Raw genomic sequence first — 20,949 nt, 5'->3', positions numbered from 1 at the left:
TTGGGCATCAACTTTTTAACTGAAATGAGTTGGCACCATCTCCTGAACCAAAACTTTACTTGATGCTCCACTACATTTGAGGAGGAAATATTATACTTCTCATATCACTTCATTTATTTGACAGCTACTTTCAGATTAAGACTTTACTTAAAAAACAGATTAAACAGATGGTTCCCGACCTTTTTTGTTTGTGACCTCAAACACAAAGCAGTATCCACATGTGGCACCTGGTTATGTATTATTTAGATTTCATGACATTTTGTGAATTAAACAATTTATCAAAAAATCAAGAAAATGACTGTTATAATTGCAACCAAGAAATAGCAGCCCTACTAATACACTGCAAAAACTAAACTACTTGTTTTACCTTGAAAATGTTAGTGTCAAGGCTGCCTTAAGATTCTAAGTTGAATGAATTTGAGAAGACAAGCTGAGGTAGGTTTGCAATTATTTGTCTCAAATTCGGTCAACTTAAAACATCTGCCACTGACTCCAGCAGGCGGACTAAAACTCCTACCAAGGGGAGCAATCAACCCTCAGTCACTGGAGCTTAAATGAAAAGTAATACAAAATAGCATTTACTGCCTATACACTTTGGCAACTTTTATTGCAACATATGCGTTTCCAGTCCACACTGTCTATGTCCATCTCTCTCTTAAGCTTTTTTTGGATAATAATTTCATATATCATTTTTCTTACAGCAATATCGTCAGCAGGTGGATTTCAATATCGCCCAACCGTAAATTATATATCAGCCAGAGACAGATTTTCTGCAGAGCAAGTACTTTTTCATTTTATACTATCAGTACATTAAAGTGGCATTTCAAAGTAGTATTATTGTTGGTGCCACTGTCACCAAAACAATCCTATTGCTTTCCGTTTTCCTCAGAGTAGCAACTACAACACAAGACAAAAACATGACTTTATTCATTCATTTAGTCTATAATGGAGACATGAAAGCAGATAGAAATAGCGCCAGGCTGCCAGCCTGACTGGATCGCCATTTGGCTTTCATTTTCCCAGGAGACCGTAGCCGGTGGCAGACAGATTTACATAGAGAGAGCGAGGCTTAAAGAGAACCAATCTGAACATGAATGGTGTCATTATTCTACAGCCATTACATTGTGCAATCATCATTTACTTAATTTGCCAATTTGGGCTGATAATTCCTCTGTACTTTACTAGGATTTTAAATACAGTACTTCTACACTTTTGTATTGGTACTTGTACTTTAATAAAAGGATCTGAGTAATTCTTGGCCCACTTGAAACAATTCCCGATTATGTTTACACAACTTTTCTAACATGTGAGCCCTTCACACAGTAAATGTGGTGAGACAACTTTGGCGACAGAGACTTGACATCCTTAATGTTGTCTTGCAGAATCAATAAGCAATCAGCAATGTTTAATAATGGCAATCTGACACTGATGGATGGACAGCAAGGACTCAAACATTACTGAGGACCACTGACTTCACTGGCTACTCTCTCTCTCTCTCTCTCTCTCTCGCTTTTTATTACTTCTCTCTACTCAACAGAGTAAAAGTTTGTGTGTCTGTCAAAGTGTGTGTGTGTGTTTGTGTGTGTGGGGGGGGCAAAGAAGAATAGGTGTGTGTTAGTATGTGTATATGTGTGCGAGAGGGAGTTTTTTGAAGGAAATAAACATAGAAGAACAGACGTACAAAACATTTACAGTCAATACTAACAAAAACAACGTCACATATTAATATTATCAGAATTGTTGTGTTTTGTCATAATTACTGTTAGTGACTTGTCCTTCGTCTGGTCACCTCCCACACGTCATGTCTCTCAGGCTGGATCACAGAAGTCTTCTACAACTCTGAAATGATAAAAAATGAATCACTTTCATGGTGCTGTCAATTCTATTCAATGAACTATTACATTGCTGCAACATTATTTGATTTCCCTCAATGATCTCCTACTATGTAACAGAGTTAACTGAGATGTTGTATATTTGAAGCTCTCTATACTACCACACCCCAAAGAAATCCCCAAAGAAACTATTTAACTTGTTTATTCAATAAAATTACCAGAATTTTACACTATGAGCAACCATGTGATGAGGAAGCGAACCGCTCGAGAAGATGAAGAAACATGCCTGTTACACATGCAGCTCTTCATAGCTCTGCACTGCCGTGTTGTTCTGGGCTCTGGTTATATTCTGTCACATTAACGTTGGGATAGAGGATATGTTGACAGAGAGAGGACATTGCACATTGAGACTGTAGGGCTTTTCTAAGGCTGGTGGCATTGGGACATGAAGACAAGTGTGTATCTGTGAGTGTGAGTGTGTGTGCGTGTATAGAAGGAAAGGGTTGCCTGTGGAGCGGAGCATGTGGATGCCCACCCACTCAGCAGCCTCGCGGCCCTCGTCATTTCGCATCAATCCACAGCCCCTCAATATAAATAGGACAGGCGTCCTAAAGCTATGCAGTACTAAGAGGGGCAATGGCATTATGCATCGACCCTGGGCCCCTCAGCTTGAAATATGACTATACGCCAGCCTGTTGTAATGGCAGTTTCTCTTAAACTTGCACACCACTCAGTTAACAGGGCACTATTTTGGCAGTTAGTATACGTGAAATGAATGTACTTGTACTGCCTACAATAATAAAAGGCAAGTGAGCACCAGCGGACATCAGTGAAACTGCTACTGTAGAAATCTACTTCCATTTTTTTTTTACCTAGAAACAACAACAACAACAAAAAAGAGTTTATGACTCTTTTTTAGTTTTGCGCCCTATACAATTAACACATTTCACTGGGTTGCACCTTCAGTTTCACTGTGGGACAGTCATGTCCGCATCTCAATCACGTGGATGTATAAAGAGAACTGGATACAGCGTTGGAGTCAGGGCTGAGCTCCAATGAAAATTACTCATTGGCACATGAAACCCAAAAAGTTCACCCAAAGATACCTTTATGACAAAAAGATAACACATCACAAGCTCAATGCTGTGAAATGATATAGACTTCCTAAATGGGCGCTATCATCTCTCCTCCGCATCCCAACCAACTCATTTTTAAATGTTGTGAACATCGTGTGGATGGATGAAAGCAGACTCAATACTACAATATATTTAATACAAATGTATTGTTTAATTTGTATTGCCACTTTTTTTATCTGATTGCTTAATATCTGATCTCAGTCCAGTGTAAGATCACGTCAGTTGTTGCTGGATCTTTTAGAGTGTGTTGCTGAGATACAGACGGGTCTCGAACAAAGTTAATTTTCACCTGAGAGTCAGAATGTTTGGACGACATGTAACTTCCAATAATAGGTCCAATATTTACTTCAATGACTCTGTCGCAAGAATCATTCATAATCTGTGCTCATGTTCACTTCTCCCATCAGAATATGTAGATGTGGGATGGCCACTAGTCTCCAAAAGGGGCCAGTGGCAAAACACACATGACACAAACACTGAAAATTACTCCAAAGTAAGCCATCTGGGTTTATCAATGGCCTCCGGTTCAACTGTCACTGCTTCCACACTGTGTGACAAAGAGCAGGTCGTTTTAACACTTTTGCCATCCGAGCTTGCTACTTCTGGTTTAGCACTCTGTTAACTCAAACACGGTTAACCTTATTAAATCATGCCGTTCCTCTAGACTTTTCAAATGTTATTAAACTGAATGAATCAAATCCTGATAGTGAGACAAGTCAATCCACAGGGCTGTGATTCTAAAAAAAAATATATCCACTAATTTACAGACATCTCTTACCAAATCAGTGGGGATAAAGTCTTTTTGGGCCAAATAGCATCACACCACAGATGTAATTGCACTCTTTTGCCACTACAAAAATTAGCTTTGAAGTCCAACACGTTTCCTCGGGGCCTGCTCACACGTCAAGGAAAGTACGCTGGGAAAAAAAAGCCACAACTCAAATGCAGTACTGAATTCATGGATAGAATTGAGCAGGTAGGAAGAGCATAGTTAATCTGTTTTGGTCAAATTTCAAATAACTGCAAAACACTATTAGCACAAAAGCACAAGCGTAATAGGCACTGAGGAAGGTGCAGCAATGTATCAGTCTGCTTTCACCATAGTTCGGGGGTATTTTTAAGTTTTTGAACTTGATGAATTTTGCCTGTAGAAAGTACAACGTGGGCTAAATATGTGAGCAAATGTGTCTGAGCTGTAAGGAACTGAAGGTGGTGCACCAAAATAGAGAGTACAGTTCCAATAGCTTCCCCGTGGCGTCACAGAAGCTTCACACTTCATTACTGCAAGGCCAGCGACGTGTGAAGCCATTATGTAGGAGCAGTGGGAAAGGGAGCGTGCATGTGTGCGTTGGGGGTATAACTAGGGGGTGCAGAGTATGTGTGTGTTTGAGTGCGTGGGGGGGGGGGGCAAATAATAACCCCCCTTGTTCAAAGTGCTCTCTGGAAGCAGGATCAAGCCATTCACATGGAAACATTGTTTAATGTATTCAAACAGCTGGGAGGTGTTGTCTGTTGTCCCAGTGTCAAACGAAAGAGGACGAACAAACAGCTGGCAGGGCAGTTTCTTGCTCCACAGCTCTGCTTACAACTATAGTTTAACAAACGGAGTCTGATGCACATGCATGGAGCAATTTGCAATGAATCACATACTAAATAAGCTCCAAACTAACTGCCATGCAACTAAATCCAAGAGTCAGCTTTGTCTCCATCATCAGAGGGAGAAACAAATCAGTGTCCTCTACTTCCACCCAGTGGCTGAAAGCAGAATGTCACACTTATTAATGCTATTCTTGATAACAACACATTTTTTTAAAGTTATTTGTGCCTCCAGGTGCACTGGTAAAGACCCTAGAAATAAATAAAAAAACGTTTGGTAAAAAATGCTATTATAACCAACATTAAAATATATGCTTAAAGTGTCCCTTTCACTCAGTGCCAATGATGCTATGCATCAGTGTTCTCAAAGGTTCACAATCAAACAACCCTTCAAAGAAGTCATCCTCTTGCTTAAATGTAAAACAAATAGTTTTTCAGTATTTTGAAATGTTGTGATGATTGTGTTCTGCCAAGAGCTGTTTGAATGCCAGCTGCCCACTGAATTTAAAAAGAATAGCTGATTATTTTGAAATCAGCATTTAAATTAGACTCTTCCTGGCATGCCCGGTGCCCAAAGCCTGTGAGTGAGAGCACAAGTACTTCTGTTAACTGCGGGACAATCGTGCATTACTTTTCAATCAAGAACTTTGGGATATGTGGCAGTATCCCAGCGCACTTTATGTGACTGCCAACGCTCAGCATTTAGCACTGGTTGAAATTTTGGCTGCTGAAATTAATTTATCAAGCCAGACTAGCAGCATGATAAAGTTATTGCAGCCATTTTCATTCAAATGGACAGTTGACAAGACCTGTGTCAATCCACTACAAGCTGTAATGTAGTGTATTCACTCTACAGGGAGCAAAGCAGGTACTAAAATCCCTTAATGTGGAACAGGTAGACATCAGAGAAGGGCAAGAAGAAGATACAAGCACATGTGGTGATTTCGTAAAGAGACAGTGGAAGATTAAACATACAAGCTGCCGGTGAGGACATCGCAGCAGAAACATGGGGATTGGATGTAACAGGCCAATTATTTTGACTATTTTAAGGAACATAAATTACATCTACATTATGTAAAAAAAAAAATATCTGATTCATTTCATTCATTCATTTTTAATGCATTTCCCTTCGCGATTATGGAGCCTGGGTTTATTGAACTGTACTATGCTAATCCCGTTGCCTCTCCGGAGCAATCCTCCTCCCTTGTTTCCTAGTTTTCCTGGATCGTGGCCGCAACCTTGGCTGTGCCTGATCATGGTGATAGCTGTGCTGGTGCTGTGACCCTGCATTTGGTTGTTCTTGTGCTGCGGCTGCACTGATACTGTACCTCCCGCTCGCCCTGATCGTGGTCTTGGTCCTGGTTGCGCTGTGGCCGTGATCATGCTTTTGGACACCTACACTATCAATGTATGCATGAGACTCTTATCAACACCCACAATATCATCATAGAGTGCAATTAATAATTTCACACCTATCATTATTGTAATATGACATGCGTCTGTTTCCATTATTGCTGTGCCTCTCTCCCCCTCTCTCTTTTTCTTTCTTCTTTGCCACGATTGTATTTCATTTGTTCACTCAAACATTAGTTCATTTACGACATCTATTGCACATCTCTCCGTCCTGGAAGAGGGATCCGTCATCATCCTCTGCCGCTCTTCCTGAGGTTTCTTCCCCCGTTACAGGGGTTCTTTTTCAGGATTTTTTTTCTCAGGTGATACGAGGGTCTAAGGGCAGAGGGATGTCATACACTGTAAAGCCCTCTGAGGCAAACTATGTTTTGTGATAATGGGCTCTATTAATAAAATTGACTCGACTTGACTTGACCTAAATACCACATTTTTTTTCATTTGTATTTGTTTATCTACATTGTATTACTGCTTTGTCTTAAACATTTTGATCAATTATGTAATCTTAGTTTTTATCTTTTTATTTAACATTTGTAGTTACTTAATAGGGATGTATATCCATAAGCCATTTTTGGCTTCTAACCTCTCCCTCACAACGTTTGAACTTGTTCATTTTCTTTATCTGTCTCTTCTTTACATATTTAGCCTATGTGGAAATAAATAAAACTAAAATATTAGATGTGAGGTAAGTTAAATGCTGTGGACAGTCGGGAGCATTCACATGGATAACGTTACAATTTGTTTTTCACAAATATAGACTGATAGTTGTAAGATTGCAGCAATATACTAGTTTCAAGGACTATCAAGATTGACAGCTATCATACTGTGTACATTTTCTTATCTTCAATATTTTTAAAAAGGCAACTGGATGGAGAATCTCAAACTTATTTTACTTATTTTCAAAAGGAATACTTTTTACACATACTTTGATTAAAGATTTGAATTATAGAATTAAAAAGTTTGACCTGAAAAAGCACTTCTGTTTTGATTTCTTTAGAGGTCATTGTTACTAATAGTAAAAATAAATCTGTGACGCCATGATACCGTGACATCGCGATATCTTCTAAGATGTTACTGTACAGTGTACTCTAACTGTTGTATCGGGGGATTTAACCATAAATGTCCATAAAAACGTCAGTTTTAGACACTATTTGACTGTAGTATAGGCTGTAAACCTTAAGACTACGAATGGAGGCGATGACAGTTGAGGAAATTAAACATACCGGTTGAATTTATACAGAAAAAGTAAACCATTTTAAAATTTCTCTAACGTTTTGAGTGACTTTGGGCCTTTTGCCAGAAAAATAATGTGTTGCATTAAAGCACGAACTAATGCGATAATTGTGGAAAACACTGGTTTGGGAATGTCAACACGTGAAACATGAAAAAGTTTACATTAGCATGTTTAATCAGCTAAAACAATTACTTACAGCGGTTTCTTCGAGCTTTTTGTGTTGGCGCTTGACAGCTACAAATTTTATTCTTCACCACATTTCTTTTCTCAACCCATTAGTTGCTAAATGTGTATTTAAGCATATTACAAAATGATTGCTAACATGGCGCAGTTACCTGTACGGTCACCTCGACGTTTGTCCAAAAAAGTTGACATATTTAACACGTGTTCTTCTGGGATTTTTCGACAGGCAATGAGAAAGGACAGCCGTGCGTACACCGCCGAAAGACCCCAAAGGGCCAAGATGGCTGCGCCCGTGGCAGACGCCGGGGAGTTTGAAAGCTGGCTAAATGATCGGCTAGACTCGCTGGAAGTGGACCGTGAGGTGTATGGGGCGTACATTTTGGGGGTCCTGCAAGAAGAGGAGAGTGACGAGGAGAAAGAAGATGCGCTTCAGGGGATTTTATCCGCATTTCTGGTGAATATCTGAAGCGGCATGTCGCGCTGAGCCGTCGAGGTTGTTTGTCATTTGTTGCTGTCCGTCCTGTGAGCCGGCCGGGCGGTGCCAAGTGACAGCTCTGCTGTCAGCTGGCATTTATGGAGCGAAATGTCGACGATAGACGCGGCGGTGTCTCTTCGACGAAGGTCCCAACACCGCCGGCAGTGATATGAGCTGCTCTCCGCTGCCACGTTAAATCATATTTAGCAATACGTGACTCAAAACCTAAAAAAAAATCCGCTCCTTAAGGTGTCTTTGGTTAATTCGGCTACGAAAAAGTGTAAACAGGTAAAGATACATGTCAGGAACTGTGCGTGCGCGCGCGCGCGCGTGCGCGAACCACCTGTCATTCTATTAGGGAGTGTTCTTTATTTATCCGAGGAGGACGGTGGCTGGGGTGGGCCTTTTTTGTTTACTTGATCGTGACCCTTTCCGAAGCTACAAATATTTTTCTAGAGTCTCCCGAGTGATTAGCGGAAAATACATGACCCTCCCGTCACCATAAATAGGCCCAAATCGTATGTTGTTGTTTTTTGTTTGTTTGTTTGATTTTTTAAAAAAACTGATACTGATTATTAGTAGTTAATGAGACCGATAGCCAATATTTGGTGCATTCACAATAACAGTGAAAATATTTCCGACGAAATTTAGAATTTGGAAAAAAAACAACTCTGACACAAAACTTTGGTTAAATGCCTTTAGAAAATGTTTAATCAAAACTGAAACTTTCAACATCCTAAACAGCATGTTTCTAGCAACTTTTTTTTTTTTTACAAAAAAATAAAGTTCAGTGAAAATTTTAGTAAAAAATGAATATATAAAAATAGCTCCGTGAGGTATTACACTTTCTTTGCATGTATTGCAGACTGCTTGGCTGATGTTGGTTAAGTGTTATATGCACACTTTTACATTCATTAATTTTAGCGGGGATCATTAAAATAAAACGCATATACAGATAATCGGCAAAATATTGGCCCCCATAGTTGGCCAGGCCGATAAACAGCCGACCCCTGAACAAGACTTATTACTAGGGATGCACAATATTGATTTTTTTGCGAATACATGCAAACTAATTTATGTATCTTATATATTTATGTTTATTTCTATCTTCTATTATTCTTCTTATTTTTCTGTGTATGTCTCTGTATGTCTTACGTGCCAAGCTGCTGTGACAACTAAATTTCCCTCCGGGGATCAATAAAGTCGTCTAAGTCTAAGTCTAAGTCTAAGTATCTCATATTCATTCACTGAGCAATGTAAGGAAAAATACTGCAACTGAGGGTTGACATTTTGTACATATTCACATGTTTATAGTTTCTGGGTATGATAAATGTGAAAGTGTCATTTTGGGGATTTTTTTTTTCAAGCATTTTAAACAAGGGTTGGGGTTCAGATGGAATTTTTAAAAAAAAAAAAACATTTCAAGCAGTATGTCTCTCCCCATAGACAAAATAAAGTAAAATGCACTTTTTTAAAAGTCCTGCTTAAAAAACGTATGTGCTTACAAAACTATTTGGCATGCCTCTCCTGTTTTGCATCACCTTCTCCTCCCACACACACACATTACCAACAGTCCCTTATTAGCTTAACTTATTAGCTTAAATAGTTGTTGTGCACAGAATTCTCTTTGTTACTTGTGCAATCTGGCGGTCATGATGAATACTGCATCTGTGTCGGCCCTTGGCATCCACTGTATGTAATGCACTGACTATGGATAAGTATCTCATACAGCCCCACCTCAAAAAATCAGAGCTATCCCTTAACTGTCATTTGTCCTCTGTGTACAGGAGGAGGACAGCGTGGAGGATGTCTGCAAACAGATCATCAATCAGTGGACTGAGTGGCGCAACAGAACAGCAGCCAAAATTGATGCTGATGATGGTAATTATGTAACTTTTGTTCAAATAAATACCCAATGTCGTTGATGTATAAGATGTTTTGATCATGTGAGCACAGTGAAAGTTCAGGAAACAAGTTATTAAGGTTAGCAACACTTTGACAAATCCACGAGGTACAATAGTTATCATGCAACCACAAGTCAATGAAATAAGAACAACATAGTGACAATGTAGTCCAAAGGTGCAAAGCAAATTGATATGGTCACATAAGAATAAAGTAATATAGTCATAAAAATTCGTATAAGTATTTCAAAAGTCCAAAAAAAAAGCCAGCAGGCTCATCAGCTCGTTTAAATCTTGACTAAACAGAGCAAAGACAGCTTGCCACGGAGTCTGTTGTTAATACCAGTTAAACATACACAGGGATTAGCTCTTTGAGTTTTAAATAATTTGCTTTGAGTTTGGAGCAGAGTGCACAAAGACACTTTTTTCTTGCAGAGATTAACATTTCCTGAAAAAAAAATAAACAAAAACAGTTCCTGAGAAAGCAGAAAGTTCGGAAGAAATGTTTATGCCAAAAGTTTGTTTTGCCAGTGTTATTACTAGAAAGAGATTGTTGACTGTGTACATATCCATAAGGATGTGTATGCTGTTTGGAGTCTCAAGCTCAGATGGGCGCCCTAGTGGCGCCTTCTGTCAATGTACCTTCATATTATTAGAAGTAAGGAGCAGGTACTTTTATAGGAAGCAAAGGTGCTAAATGTTGTTGTGGTTTATTCAGTCTGTCTTTGTTCTGTTATTTCCTTTCCGTAGCTGAGGTCCAGGCCATCGCCAGCATGATAGAAAAACAAGCTCAGATTGTGGTGAAACACAAAGAGGTGTCCGAGGAGTCAAAGAAACAGAAAGAAGCGCTCCTCGCTCAATACGCTAATGTGACAGACGAAGAGGAATATCCTTTTTTTTTTTTTTTTTTGCAAATCATAATGCAGTAATGCTTGACTGGTGTTTCAACTAAGCAACCAATTTTTTTATTTGACCATGCAGAAAGACTGTTCATGAACATTTTCATGAGCAGAAAGCAACTATTTGACATTGCTGGATTCCGGGGATTTTTCTGTGATCCTTAAACGTTCAGTGTGTAAGATTTAGGGGGATATATTTGCTGAAATTGAATATAATATAACAAATGTGTTTTCTTTCGTTAATAATCACCTAAAAATAAGAGTCTTCATGTTTTTGTTACCTTAGAATGACCTATTTATATCTAAAGAGTCCAACGTGTTTCTACAGTAGCCCAGACTGGACAAACCAAACACTGGCTCTAGATAGGACCATTTGTGTTCTGCACACATTGGCAGGCGCTGGGTTAACAGCCTGTCTCTGCTGAGCCGAAAAGCATCGGAGACAGGCTGATGTGAAACTGTTTTATTCAGTGTTTTTACCGGTTTAAATCACTGGCTCCATTTGTTTTGAAGAGGATTAGACCTCTGCAGATTATTTGGCTCCCAGTCAAAACCTCTTGAGCATCTGGATCTGAAAAAACGTGAGCACACATTGATAGGTGCGTGTCTCTGACGAGCCAAACAGCAGCGGAGAAACATTGATTTGTGAACTGTAACTACTTAATTCAGTATTTTTACCGGTTGTACTGAACTGGTCCATTTGCTTTGGAGAGGAAGAAACTGCTGAAGATATTCAGCTCCCAGTAACAAAGTCCTGAACAATATAGGAATTCTAACTGGGAGAAGTTTCAGGTGATTGCAATCTGCAGTCCTCACACCTCTAAATCCCCCTCAAATGTAGACACTATTTCTTTAAGATGTCAGTTTCCTTGACAAAAGCACTGAAGCTGAAGAAGAGGATCCAACAAGTGGAAATAACTTCACTGGAAATGATAAATGTATCCTTTCTAATGCTGTTTAAAATCAGAGGCTGTTAAAAAAATCATGGAAATCAGTGTTATTAAGTGCAATATGAATGAATAGCCGTAGTTGCACAATCCTGATTACACGATACAAAGTTTTGCTCTCATCTACTTGTCCTTAACTCAAAGAGTGTCAGCCCTGTTTAAGAACACCAACGTGGAAGAGGTGCTGAACAGACAAAAGCAGAAGCGGGAACAGGCTCGGGAAGACGCTCAGAAGAAGAAAGAAGGGGACAAGATGCAGCGGGAGAAAGACAAACTCGCCAAACAAGACAGAAAAGAGAAGGAGAAGAGGCGTACACAAAAAGGCGAACGCAAAAGATAAAACCAAGAGAAAGGACACTTTGTATGTGGAAAGGTTTTGTCATGAGATGGAAATTAAAAACGGTAGTTATTGCCTCTTCTTAGATGAACCTCATTGACACATTTAGTATGTCATGTCTTCATCAGGCCATCTATGTTAATTATCGTGTCATATATGTAAAGAATAATTTACTGAATATCAGGCAGGCCCAAAATCCTGTTTTGATTTTCTTGGGTACTGATATGAGCAGATACAGAAGATTTTCGGAATGAAGCTGCAAATCTTAACATGACAATGATTATAACAGTCGGTCGATCAAACAAACTGTTACTCATTTAAGTCTCTGCCAGTATGTTGTTGCCGCAAGTGTGAAACACGCTTTGGCTGAGCTTTGACGCAGTTAACCCTGAAATGATCAAAGTGTACACCTAAAACACGAATTTGATTCTTCATGGTAAAATCAGAGCAATGCCTGTGAAGCGTCTCAGTCTACACAGTTTCTGCTGTTATTCTCCGTGCCAATATGCATTTAACTTCTGCACAACTTCCAAGGTGAGTTTTCATGTTCAACTGTTATGCTTTCACTTTAATGTTGTTTTTTTGTTTTACTGTCTATGCATTTTGACTGAGAATGAAAACAAAGGTTGCTAAATTTTACCTCAAATACATCACGTACCATATTTTGAATGTTTAGAATGAGGTTCATCTTTTGAAATTAATAAAAAAAAAAACCATTTTCAACAATTTGGATTGGTTTATTTTTAAACTTTTCTGTTTACAGAACATGTAACGAGAAAAAAACGCAACATGAACATCAAAATGAGAGAAGATGAAACAACTCATTCACAAAGCATAGTCAAGGAATAAGTCTGCAGACTCACTTCGCTTCGTAACATACAGCGAGCGAATTCTGGCGGATGGAGTGCAAAAAAATGTCAAGACACACTACAACATTCAAGAAGCCTATCGATCCCTGACTGAGCCTGAGGAGCACTACAGCTGTTGCTCTGAAAATAGGTTGGAGGTGCGTGAAACTTGGAGAAAATACAGCCAGGGAGAGCACCTTTTCAAGCAAGCGACGCATCGCTTTACAGATTCACAGAGCAGGTTAGAACATCTTCATTAGAAAAACATGAAACAATCTAACGTTTGCTCGTTCGCATCTAGTTAGGAAGAGCGTTGCGTCTTTGGTTACAGTATAAACTGTAGACGATAAAACAGCTCAGTTCACCATAAGAAACAGAGTAAAATTGAAAGATGACTAAACAGAGGAAGTATGATTAAAGAAATATAACTAAAAAATGAGAAATAAAAGTTTAAGAAATGAACTGGAAGATTTTAGAGAACATTTTATGGTTCTGCATGTTCATATAAAACCACGGATATTGAATAAGTCTTAAAAGACTAGTTTTTTTTTTAACTTAGCAATATTAGATTTCACTGATAGTAATATTTGTAAATGTTTCTAATGGAAAATGTGATTAATACTTTTAAATTTAAAACACTGAACCTTTTTTTCAGAAGTCTTTGGCACAGTTTAAACTTTACAAACTTGCAGATAAATAAAACACTCTGATTACAGCATGTTAAGGTTACACAAGTAAAACTGAAGCTGCAGAAATAACTGAAATTAATTAATGGTTTAAACTACTGCCCTTATGATTCAATTATTGCTTTGGGAATACTCAGAACTGAGGTTCCATTACATTCCAATAAATAAGTAAAAGAATGAAGAATTCACTGAAATCTTCCTCATAAATAGTGTCTTTAAATACAATGGTGACGGCGCAAGATTGAGATTAATTTGGAACTGACACTAATTAAATTAAGTTTAGATGCAGCAGGATACGTTACATTTCATGCAATTCCTACACAACAGAAGTTAGCCACCTGAAGCTCCTGGGTGCCAAGAAGGTGCAGCCATCATTAAGCTTCAAATTACTTATCTGATATTCTGCAGTGATCACTGTGTTGCAAGTAAAATGTCACTATAGACTCGCAGGTAACACTGGTTTTTCACCCTGTTGCCTATGGGAAATTATAATCAGGGCATTCTAAGGGCTTTTAATTTAATCAAGACCTCTAAAGTCATGCTTGTCGTCTGCAATATCAAAAGAGTATACCTCAAAAGGAGAGGGGCCCCTCTGTGTGTGTGCGACCTTTCTGGTAACATGGTGGTCCTGCCTCTTGACGGGTTGCGGCAGTGTTTGGAGAGCGCACCACAGGGCAGTGCGGAGTTTCATCGTGCTAGCGGCAAGATCCTTCAGTGCAATGACCAACAGCAGGGTGTCTACGAAAGAGAAGCAAGATAGTAGCAGCATTCGAGAGAAAGGAACATTTGCCTCCCATTGTCTTATGAGTTACCTCTGTCCTCTGTGAAATGAGCTTTCTGCCGCTGATGTCTGGACATGTTGGCCATCTCCTCCTTGCGTCTCACCTGGGTGATGCAAATAGCCATATGATTCCTTCTCAGTGCTGTGTGGATGTTCATATGGAGGGGAGTGTGGCACAGACAGTCCATTCGGTCCAGAAGGTTTGCCACCTGCAACACACCAACAGACTCAACCCTTACATTCCCATACTGCACAGTAGTGTTGCCAAAAATATTGATTTTTTCAATACATATACATTCTGAATGTTTGATTTTTTGTAAAACAAATTTTACCCTCGCTGTCAGTTCTTTCGATGGCATTAAAAATGGTACAGATTGTCTATATTTTGCAAGGTATGATGTCAAAGCGAGAAATCCCAATATTGTGATCTCATTACAATGATTACTGTGTAACACTACTGAACAGAAATAGTTCATTTACCAGCAAGACATTACAAAAAATTATAGCTAGGTCATATTTTGGTCTTAGTTGTGCTGTGTTTTTCAGTCTGTTTTTTTTTTTAAGTTACGAGTTACAAGATGTTATCAGAAATTAAGCAAAAAATTAAAAAAGACAAGAGAAGAAAAGTTAAAAAAAAAAACAAAAAAAAAACACAGAAGTGTAAAAAATAAACCCATAGTTAAAAATACTTATGATAATTATTAATATAGTTTTGTGGACATTTTTTCCCTTTTTTAAAATGATTATTACCTTGTAATCATTTCTCTCTGTCTTTTTTAAAAACTAAGCACTTTCTTGTCACCATTTCTTAATATCTTGCCATTTGTGGGACTTGTGGGATTTCTTTCTTACCAATGCTTAAAAAAAAACAAAACCACCACACACAAAAAAAACCCAAAAAACAAAAACAATGTCTTTCCAGTTATCTGGGGTTAAGGGAGGCATTATTGTCTTGATAAAAGTCATGGGTGTGCAAAATAATGCTGTAAATAGTTCTCTCAGAACATGACGAGGCTGCTGTGACTAAATTCACCTTTAGATGGCAGTATGGAAGCAACTGATTCAAGGGACTCACCCTTGCTTGTTCTCTCGTCTGATTAACAATGAGATGGTCGACTCTTGTGGCATTGGGTGGAGTTTTGGGGAGGTTAGTGTTGGCCACTGCTGCAGTCTTTTTCTCGGGGAAAGTCTTGGTAAGGATCACCTCTGTCTGAAATAGAAACATAACACTTGAACAATGGCAACATTTTGTAAAATACTTTCTTATTTTCTGAAACTCGGACTTTTAGGCAACCCCATAGCTAACAAAAATTATCATGTCTAATTTGCGGAGCTTATCTTTGCATAAATGATATGTGACAAATGTATTATTGACACAAAATCAGAATTCAAAAGCATACCTTCTTTCTCTCCCTCTCCAAACACCTCAACTGATCGTAACATTCATCCAGGTGAAGGTAAAGATGGGTCCTAAGTTCTCCTTGATTCATCACCACTGAATTTGTCGTGGCTGAGGCCATGCCATGATAACGGCTCTCTACTCTGCAGGTCATCATGTCACCGGCATAGGAGTTAAAAGCTGCAGGCTCACTGACTGACGTCATGTCACTCACATCCATGCTGGGAACACCGCCTCCGTACGTCAGTGTGGATTGAGAGCTGAAGTTTGAGGAGTTGAAGGGCACACTGGAGTACCGTCTGAGGTCATTCACAGGATACATGAAAGGGATGAGCTGCTGTGTTTTCCCGACACTGGCCACGTTGTTTTCTGCATCAAATCTCTGAGACTGCACGCTCCCCAAGTGGTCAAAGTACTGGCTTTGTGAGAGGGCCTGTTTCTTATCTCCTCCTCTCATGTTAGTGTTGGTTAGAGGCCTTGCAGAGAAGCCTTCTCCCAGAAAGCCAGACATATGCATCCTTCTCTTTTCCCTCTGCATCTGTGTCTTAAGCTTGCTCTGTGTAAGGCCCGGCTGGATGTGATTCTTTGAATATTGGTCCATGCTCATGTTAATGGGGAGTGCTGTTTTCTCTTTGTGCAGGGTTGTGTTGCTTTGGTATTGGTTTGGGAGGTTTAAAGATGCAGAAAAAGGCCTGGGTGGCTGGAAGTACTCAGTGTTCTGTGGGCTGAAACCAGGTGGATCTTGAAAGGCATCACCCTTAAATGTTTGTTTCCTCACTCCTCCATTTCTTTCCATCTGCACTGTCCCAAAATCTCCCACCAGCTGTTTCGGGGTCTGCATCGCAGGAGTACTTTGTGTTGACTTTGCAGGACTGGTGATTTTCCATTGTTCAGCCATGCTGTCTTCATGCTGCATGCCCACTGTCTGCCTGTGAATGTTTGGAAAGTCTCCACGACATAAGCTATCATGCTCACCAGCCATGAACGACTGAAAACTGCTGACCAGTTGGTTATAGTCCTGTGGCTCATACTGCTCGTTACTGATGGGCTTTGTGCTGCTCTGTGTGTACTGTTCTTCATAAGGATGAAAGCATGGGCTGTTCATTTGGCTTTGAGGTCTAAAGACATCACTGAAGTCAGAGAAATTATTCATGGGCTGACTATTTCCTCTGTCTTTCTCAGGTGGCATGTTGTCATTTTTGCTTCGCTGTACTTGGGACAAGTAGGTGTTTCCTGTGTTGGGTATTGATAGACCTGGTGGTAGTTTCTGAGGACAGAGGGTGTAGCTGTCCTGGTCTCTATTAGGCACATTAAAAAGCCATTTCTGATTGGCAGAAAGACCACTGGACGTTTGATAAAACTCTTCAACATCTTTGTTCACTGACTGTGCTTTACTTAAAGCCTCACGTGTTCCACAGTTTGGAGGAAAGATACTGTTATGTTGCGTTTTTGTTTCTGATTTAAAATACTGTAGCAGTTCCTCTCTCAGTGTCTTTGGAGACCAGACAGGATCACATGTAGGTAGGCCCCTAAAAGTAGAATCGAAGATTTCCTTTAATGTAAGTGTTTACAGAACTGTATATGAAATATATTCATTATTTCAAAATAGCAAGTAAAAACTACAGATATATATTTGACTGTTCAACACTGCGGTGAAACAGCCATAAATCTTACAATGCGTACTGTAATTTACATCAAAGAAAACGTGAAAATGTGAAGCTTGACATACCCTTCACTGAAGTAGCTGTCCTGTGAATCTGCTTCATCCAAAATATTTGACACTAGACCCTGTAGATCAGTCTCCCCATCACAGTCAGTATTATCTGTGGGTTTCCTGTATGGAAAAGAAAACATGTACACGTAAGAATTGCAGTCTATTTTTGTTCCTTGAGAGCATTCATTTAAGAGTGTGGTTGACAAGTTTGCTTTTTCTTCCCCAATAAAACTTGCACCAAGTACATGTGAACGTCCAGTGTGTAGGTTTAAGGGGGAAACCTCTGTGGATAATTCAGCTCCCAGTAAAAACCTACTGAGCAATAAACATGGAAGGAGGTCTAACCAGGAGTTATTGTTGGAACATGGGAAAAGTTTTAGCTGGTTGCAATCTACAATCCCCACCATCAAATGCCACTAAATCCAGCACACTGGCCTTTAACTACCTCTGAAAAAAAAGAATAAAATCCCAAACCTTTTCTGATAAGCCAGAGCAGCAGTGTGATTGCCTGACTATACTACAGATAAATAAACACACATTTAGTCAGAATATAGTTAAAACTTAATACCTGCTTTTAATGCTGTTCTCGGTACAGCTAATAAGGTCATAGGAATCATCATGAACATTGTGAGACCAGGGCATGTAGGTTGCTGTTTCCTGTTCCCGTAGTGAGACACTGGGCATAGCAATGAAGGGAAATGGCATGCTACCATTGTTCCCTCCTCCTATATGGACACTGGCCTGGAAGATAGAGGAGCAGAGATCAAGCAAAATGAAGCTCACTTTAAAAAAAACTTATATACTGCATTTTTGCTTCCTTACACATAGCAGATTGATGCAAAAGACTTTTGTTTTAAATGCCACAGGAGCTTCAAACTATTTGAGTACTGCTAAGACAGAATAAAAAAAGATACACGAGAATATTAAAGTGAAATGCTCAGATGATAATCAATTAGTCAACTGATGAATGATGAATCAGCAACTATTATTTTTCATAAATCAATCAATTAAATTGAAAGGATTTGCTGATTTTTTTTCAATATTTTAGTACCCTATACAATCAAAATGTGCCATATTATACTATGTTTTATTGACTATTGCATTTAATAAAGACAAACACTGAGTACAATTACTTGATCATATCATATATTAGTCTGATGAACACTGTTTACATAGACCTTTTGATCCCACTGCTATTAATCCTTTGAAACCTGGAGTGATATCACTTTTTACTTTTATTGTTCTGCTTTCAAATGCCTTTAAGAAGTATTTAAACCTTTGAGCCCTGGGCAAATCTATGTGATTTCTTTCAAAACCATGGGGAAAAGGAAACAAGCAACCTGGCAATACATATTTCAGAAATTAATAGACTTCAAAAATTATTTTTAGAAAGTTAGAGAAAATTGTCCAGGAACAAATGAAAAAAATAGGAAAAAACATATTTATTATCATCATAATTACATATTTAGAATTATGTTACAAAATGAAAATCATTCTAACGCACTTTTTTCCTGTTCTGATTTTTGAGTCTTTTCTTATTTCATTGTTCATTGCGTTGAGCCCATGTTTCAAGGCATTTCGCTCAGGTTTCAAAGGGTTAATATACCAGCATAGCTTTATCACCATCTTACTTTACCATGTTTTTATCTCCAAATCATTAAGGTTTAACATATCTCATTTTAAAGTGAATTTTTGGAGGTTTTGTTAGTCAGACAAATCAACCAATTTTCAAGACATAACCTTAGGCCTTATGACATTTTGATTTTTACTAATTTCTGGTATTTCAAAGGCAATACAATTGACCTAGAAAATGTACAATAATAAATATGTATTCCAGCTTCAGAAAGAATGATCGCAAATATTCTTTGAGCTACACTTCTGCTATGAACTGAGATAACAATAGTATGAACACCAAAAGAAGTATCAATGGCCTGATCTTCTGTTCAAGGACATGACTTCAACTAAGACACATAACTCAATTGTTTTCTACCATTAATAACCCTATCACAAACCCTTAACACAGTTGTATGACTACAGCAAAAAAGCAATAATATAAAATACATTACATATGACCCTTAAATTATATCTTACCTGACGCTGGTATGGGGGGGAGAGTGAATTTGCAAATGTGCTCTGATGCCCGTCAAAAGCCATTCTGAACTTAATGGTCTGGCAAAACACAAATTACTCGAGTTATTGTTATATAAGCTTACATCACGGGGTTTGGGGATCAAACAGAGAATATCAGGAAGCTAACTGCTGTTTCAGAGAGGAGCAAATCAACTAGATAACTTCGCCATTAACGTTCGGGGATTAAGCTAGCAAGCTGCCGAAGCTGCCTTGGCTAATTTAAACAAACTTTCGCCCAAATTATAAACTGCTTTACCGAAACTGAAATTTGGTTAACTTCACATAAATAAATCACATTAACCGGTTAATACGAGACTAACTTACCTCCGTTATATAAGGAAACGGGGACTTATGAAGTTTAAGTTTTCGTCACTGACGGTACATTGTCCTCAGATGTTCTCGTGCCCCCCATCCCCTCCCCCGAGCTCGAGCCCAGAAACAGAAATTCGATGGTGCCCTCGCGACCTAAAATCACATTGGCTGAGCCTGGAGAATTCTGCTTTTCATCCAATTAACATCAAGCAGGGGGTCCAAGCACATAGCAACATCTGCTGTCACACCCTCCCCTAATATTTCGGGCCACTGTGTAGCATAACGGCACAGGTGTCACGTTGGTTCAACCACAGACTGTAAATGGGGGGGGGACTATAATTATCCAAACTTGCAGTTTATCCATACACTAGGAATGACATAAATTCAAAGAAATGTAAAGGTGAACACACCCGGTTACTGTAATATTTTTGTTGTTGTACAGCTCAGTTACCCACAATGCATTTTCTTCATAAAATGGTTTTCTTTTTTACTTCATTGACTCTCCATTGCACTTTAATTATTGCATTATCTGCAATATTTTGTATATTTTTGTTTAATTCTTAGTTCTTTTTAGCTTTTTCACTTCAAACAGAAGTAGATTCAACTCAAATAAAATGTATTTCACGTTATTTACGAAATATGCCAACTGGTAACTACGTGCATGCATGGATGCACATACATACATACATACTCATAAGTGTTAATTTTCATAAACAGATAAAGGCCATTTTAAAATGAATAAACTAACAGTCTGATTAATATCCCCTAGAATGCACCATCACAAGATTAAACGAATAGAGTTATTTTATCAAAACAACCCAACAGCAGTTTAATAGCCCCTGGATTGCAAACATAATTACGGAAATAGATAGATAGATTAAGTGCCTCAATAAATTGTGGAATACAAACATGACATAGATTTCAAAGTACACGAGGTGGGAGAGTATACCCCCTCCTCCTCCTCCCACATTACTTCATAGGGGAACTTGAAAGTCTCATTGGGCCACGCACTTCACTATAATACTATGATTTTAAATAAAAACTGCACTATAATACGTCCATGGGGCCACGCAATCCAGCTGTGGAGCAAAGTTTGATTATATGAGCAAAACACAACTTTGTCATGACC

The 20,949-nt window shown here is 38.7% G+C and overlaps 2 protein-coding genes across 2 annotated transcripts; one reads left to right on the top strand and one right to left on the bottom strand.

Moving 5' to 3' along the window:
- Positions 1–7,639: 7,639 nt before the first annotated feature.
- On the top strand, positions 7,640–12,649 carry ccdc43 (coiled-coil domain containing 43). Its single transcript, XM_042505130.1, has 5 exons — positions 7,640–7,845; positions 9,654–9,747; positions 10,518–10,653; positions 11,549–11,604; positions 11,766–12,649. Exons 1-5 carry the CDS (start codon positions 7,672–7,674, stop codon positions 11,951–11,953), a joined length of 648 nt encoding a protein of 215 aa, XP_042361064.1. The 5' UTR covers positions 7,640–7,671; the 3' UTR covers positions 11,954–12,649.
- A 1,352-nt stretch (positions 12,650–14,001) lies between these two features.
- On the bottom strand, positions 14,002–19,532 carry moto (minamoto). The gene is made up of 7 exons (XM_042504359.1): positions 19,470–19,532; positions 17,947–18,119; positions 17,394–17,498; positions 15,666–17,193; positions 15,341–15,475; positions 14,297–14,474; positions 14,002–14,222 (listed from the first exon to the last, which is right to left on the bottom strand). The coding sequence occupies exons 1-7, from the start codon at positions 19,530–19,532 to the stop codon at positions 14,002–14,004; spliced, it is 2,403 nt and encodes an 800-aa protein (XP_042360293.1).
- Positions 19,533–20,949: the final 1,417 nt, after the last annotated feature.

The sequence above is a fragment of the Plectropomus leopardus genome, chromosome 17 (genome assembly GCF_008729295.1).
Source record: "Plectropomus leopardus isolate mb chromosome 17, YSFRI_Pleo_2.0, whole genome shotgun sequence".
NCBI lineage: Eukaryota > Metazoa > Chordata > Actinopteri > Perciformes > Serranidae > Plectropomus > Plectropomus leopardus.
The sequence above is the reverse complement of the archived record's forward strand: the minus strand, read 5'-3'. Positions and strand labels throughout refer to the sequence as shown.

Bases quoted from the DNA above. Each gene is read 5' to 3' on its own strand.
- ccdc43 (XM_042505130.1), top strand. From the start codon at position 7,672: ATGGCTGCGCCCGTGGCAGACGCCGGGGAGTTTGAAAGCTGGCTAAAT. The intron at 7,846-9,653 runs GTGAATATCTGA...CTCTGTGTACAG, and splicing joins GGATTTTATCCGCATTTCTG to GAGGAGGACAGCGTGGAGGA. The intron at 11,605-11,765 runs GTATCCTTTCTA...AAAGAGTGTCAG, and splicing joins CTTCACTGGAAATGATAAAT to CCCTGTTTAAGAACACCAAC.
- moto (XM_042504359.1), bottom strand. From the start codon at position 19,532: ATGGCTTTTGACGGGCATCAGAGCACATTTGCAAATTCACTCTCCCCC. The intron at 18,120-19,469 runs GTAAGATATAAT...TCTATCTTCCAG, and splicing joins CCCCCCCATACCAGCGTCAG to GCCAGTGTCCATATAGGAGG. The intron at 15,476-15,665 runs GTATGCTTTTGA...TTTCTATTTCAG, and splicing joins TGGAGAGGGAGAGAAAGAAG to ACAGAGGTGATCCTTACCAA.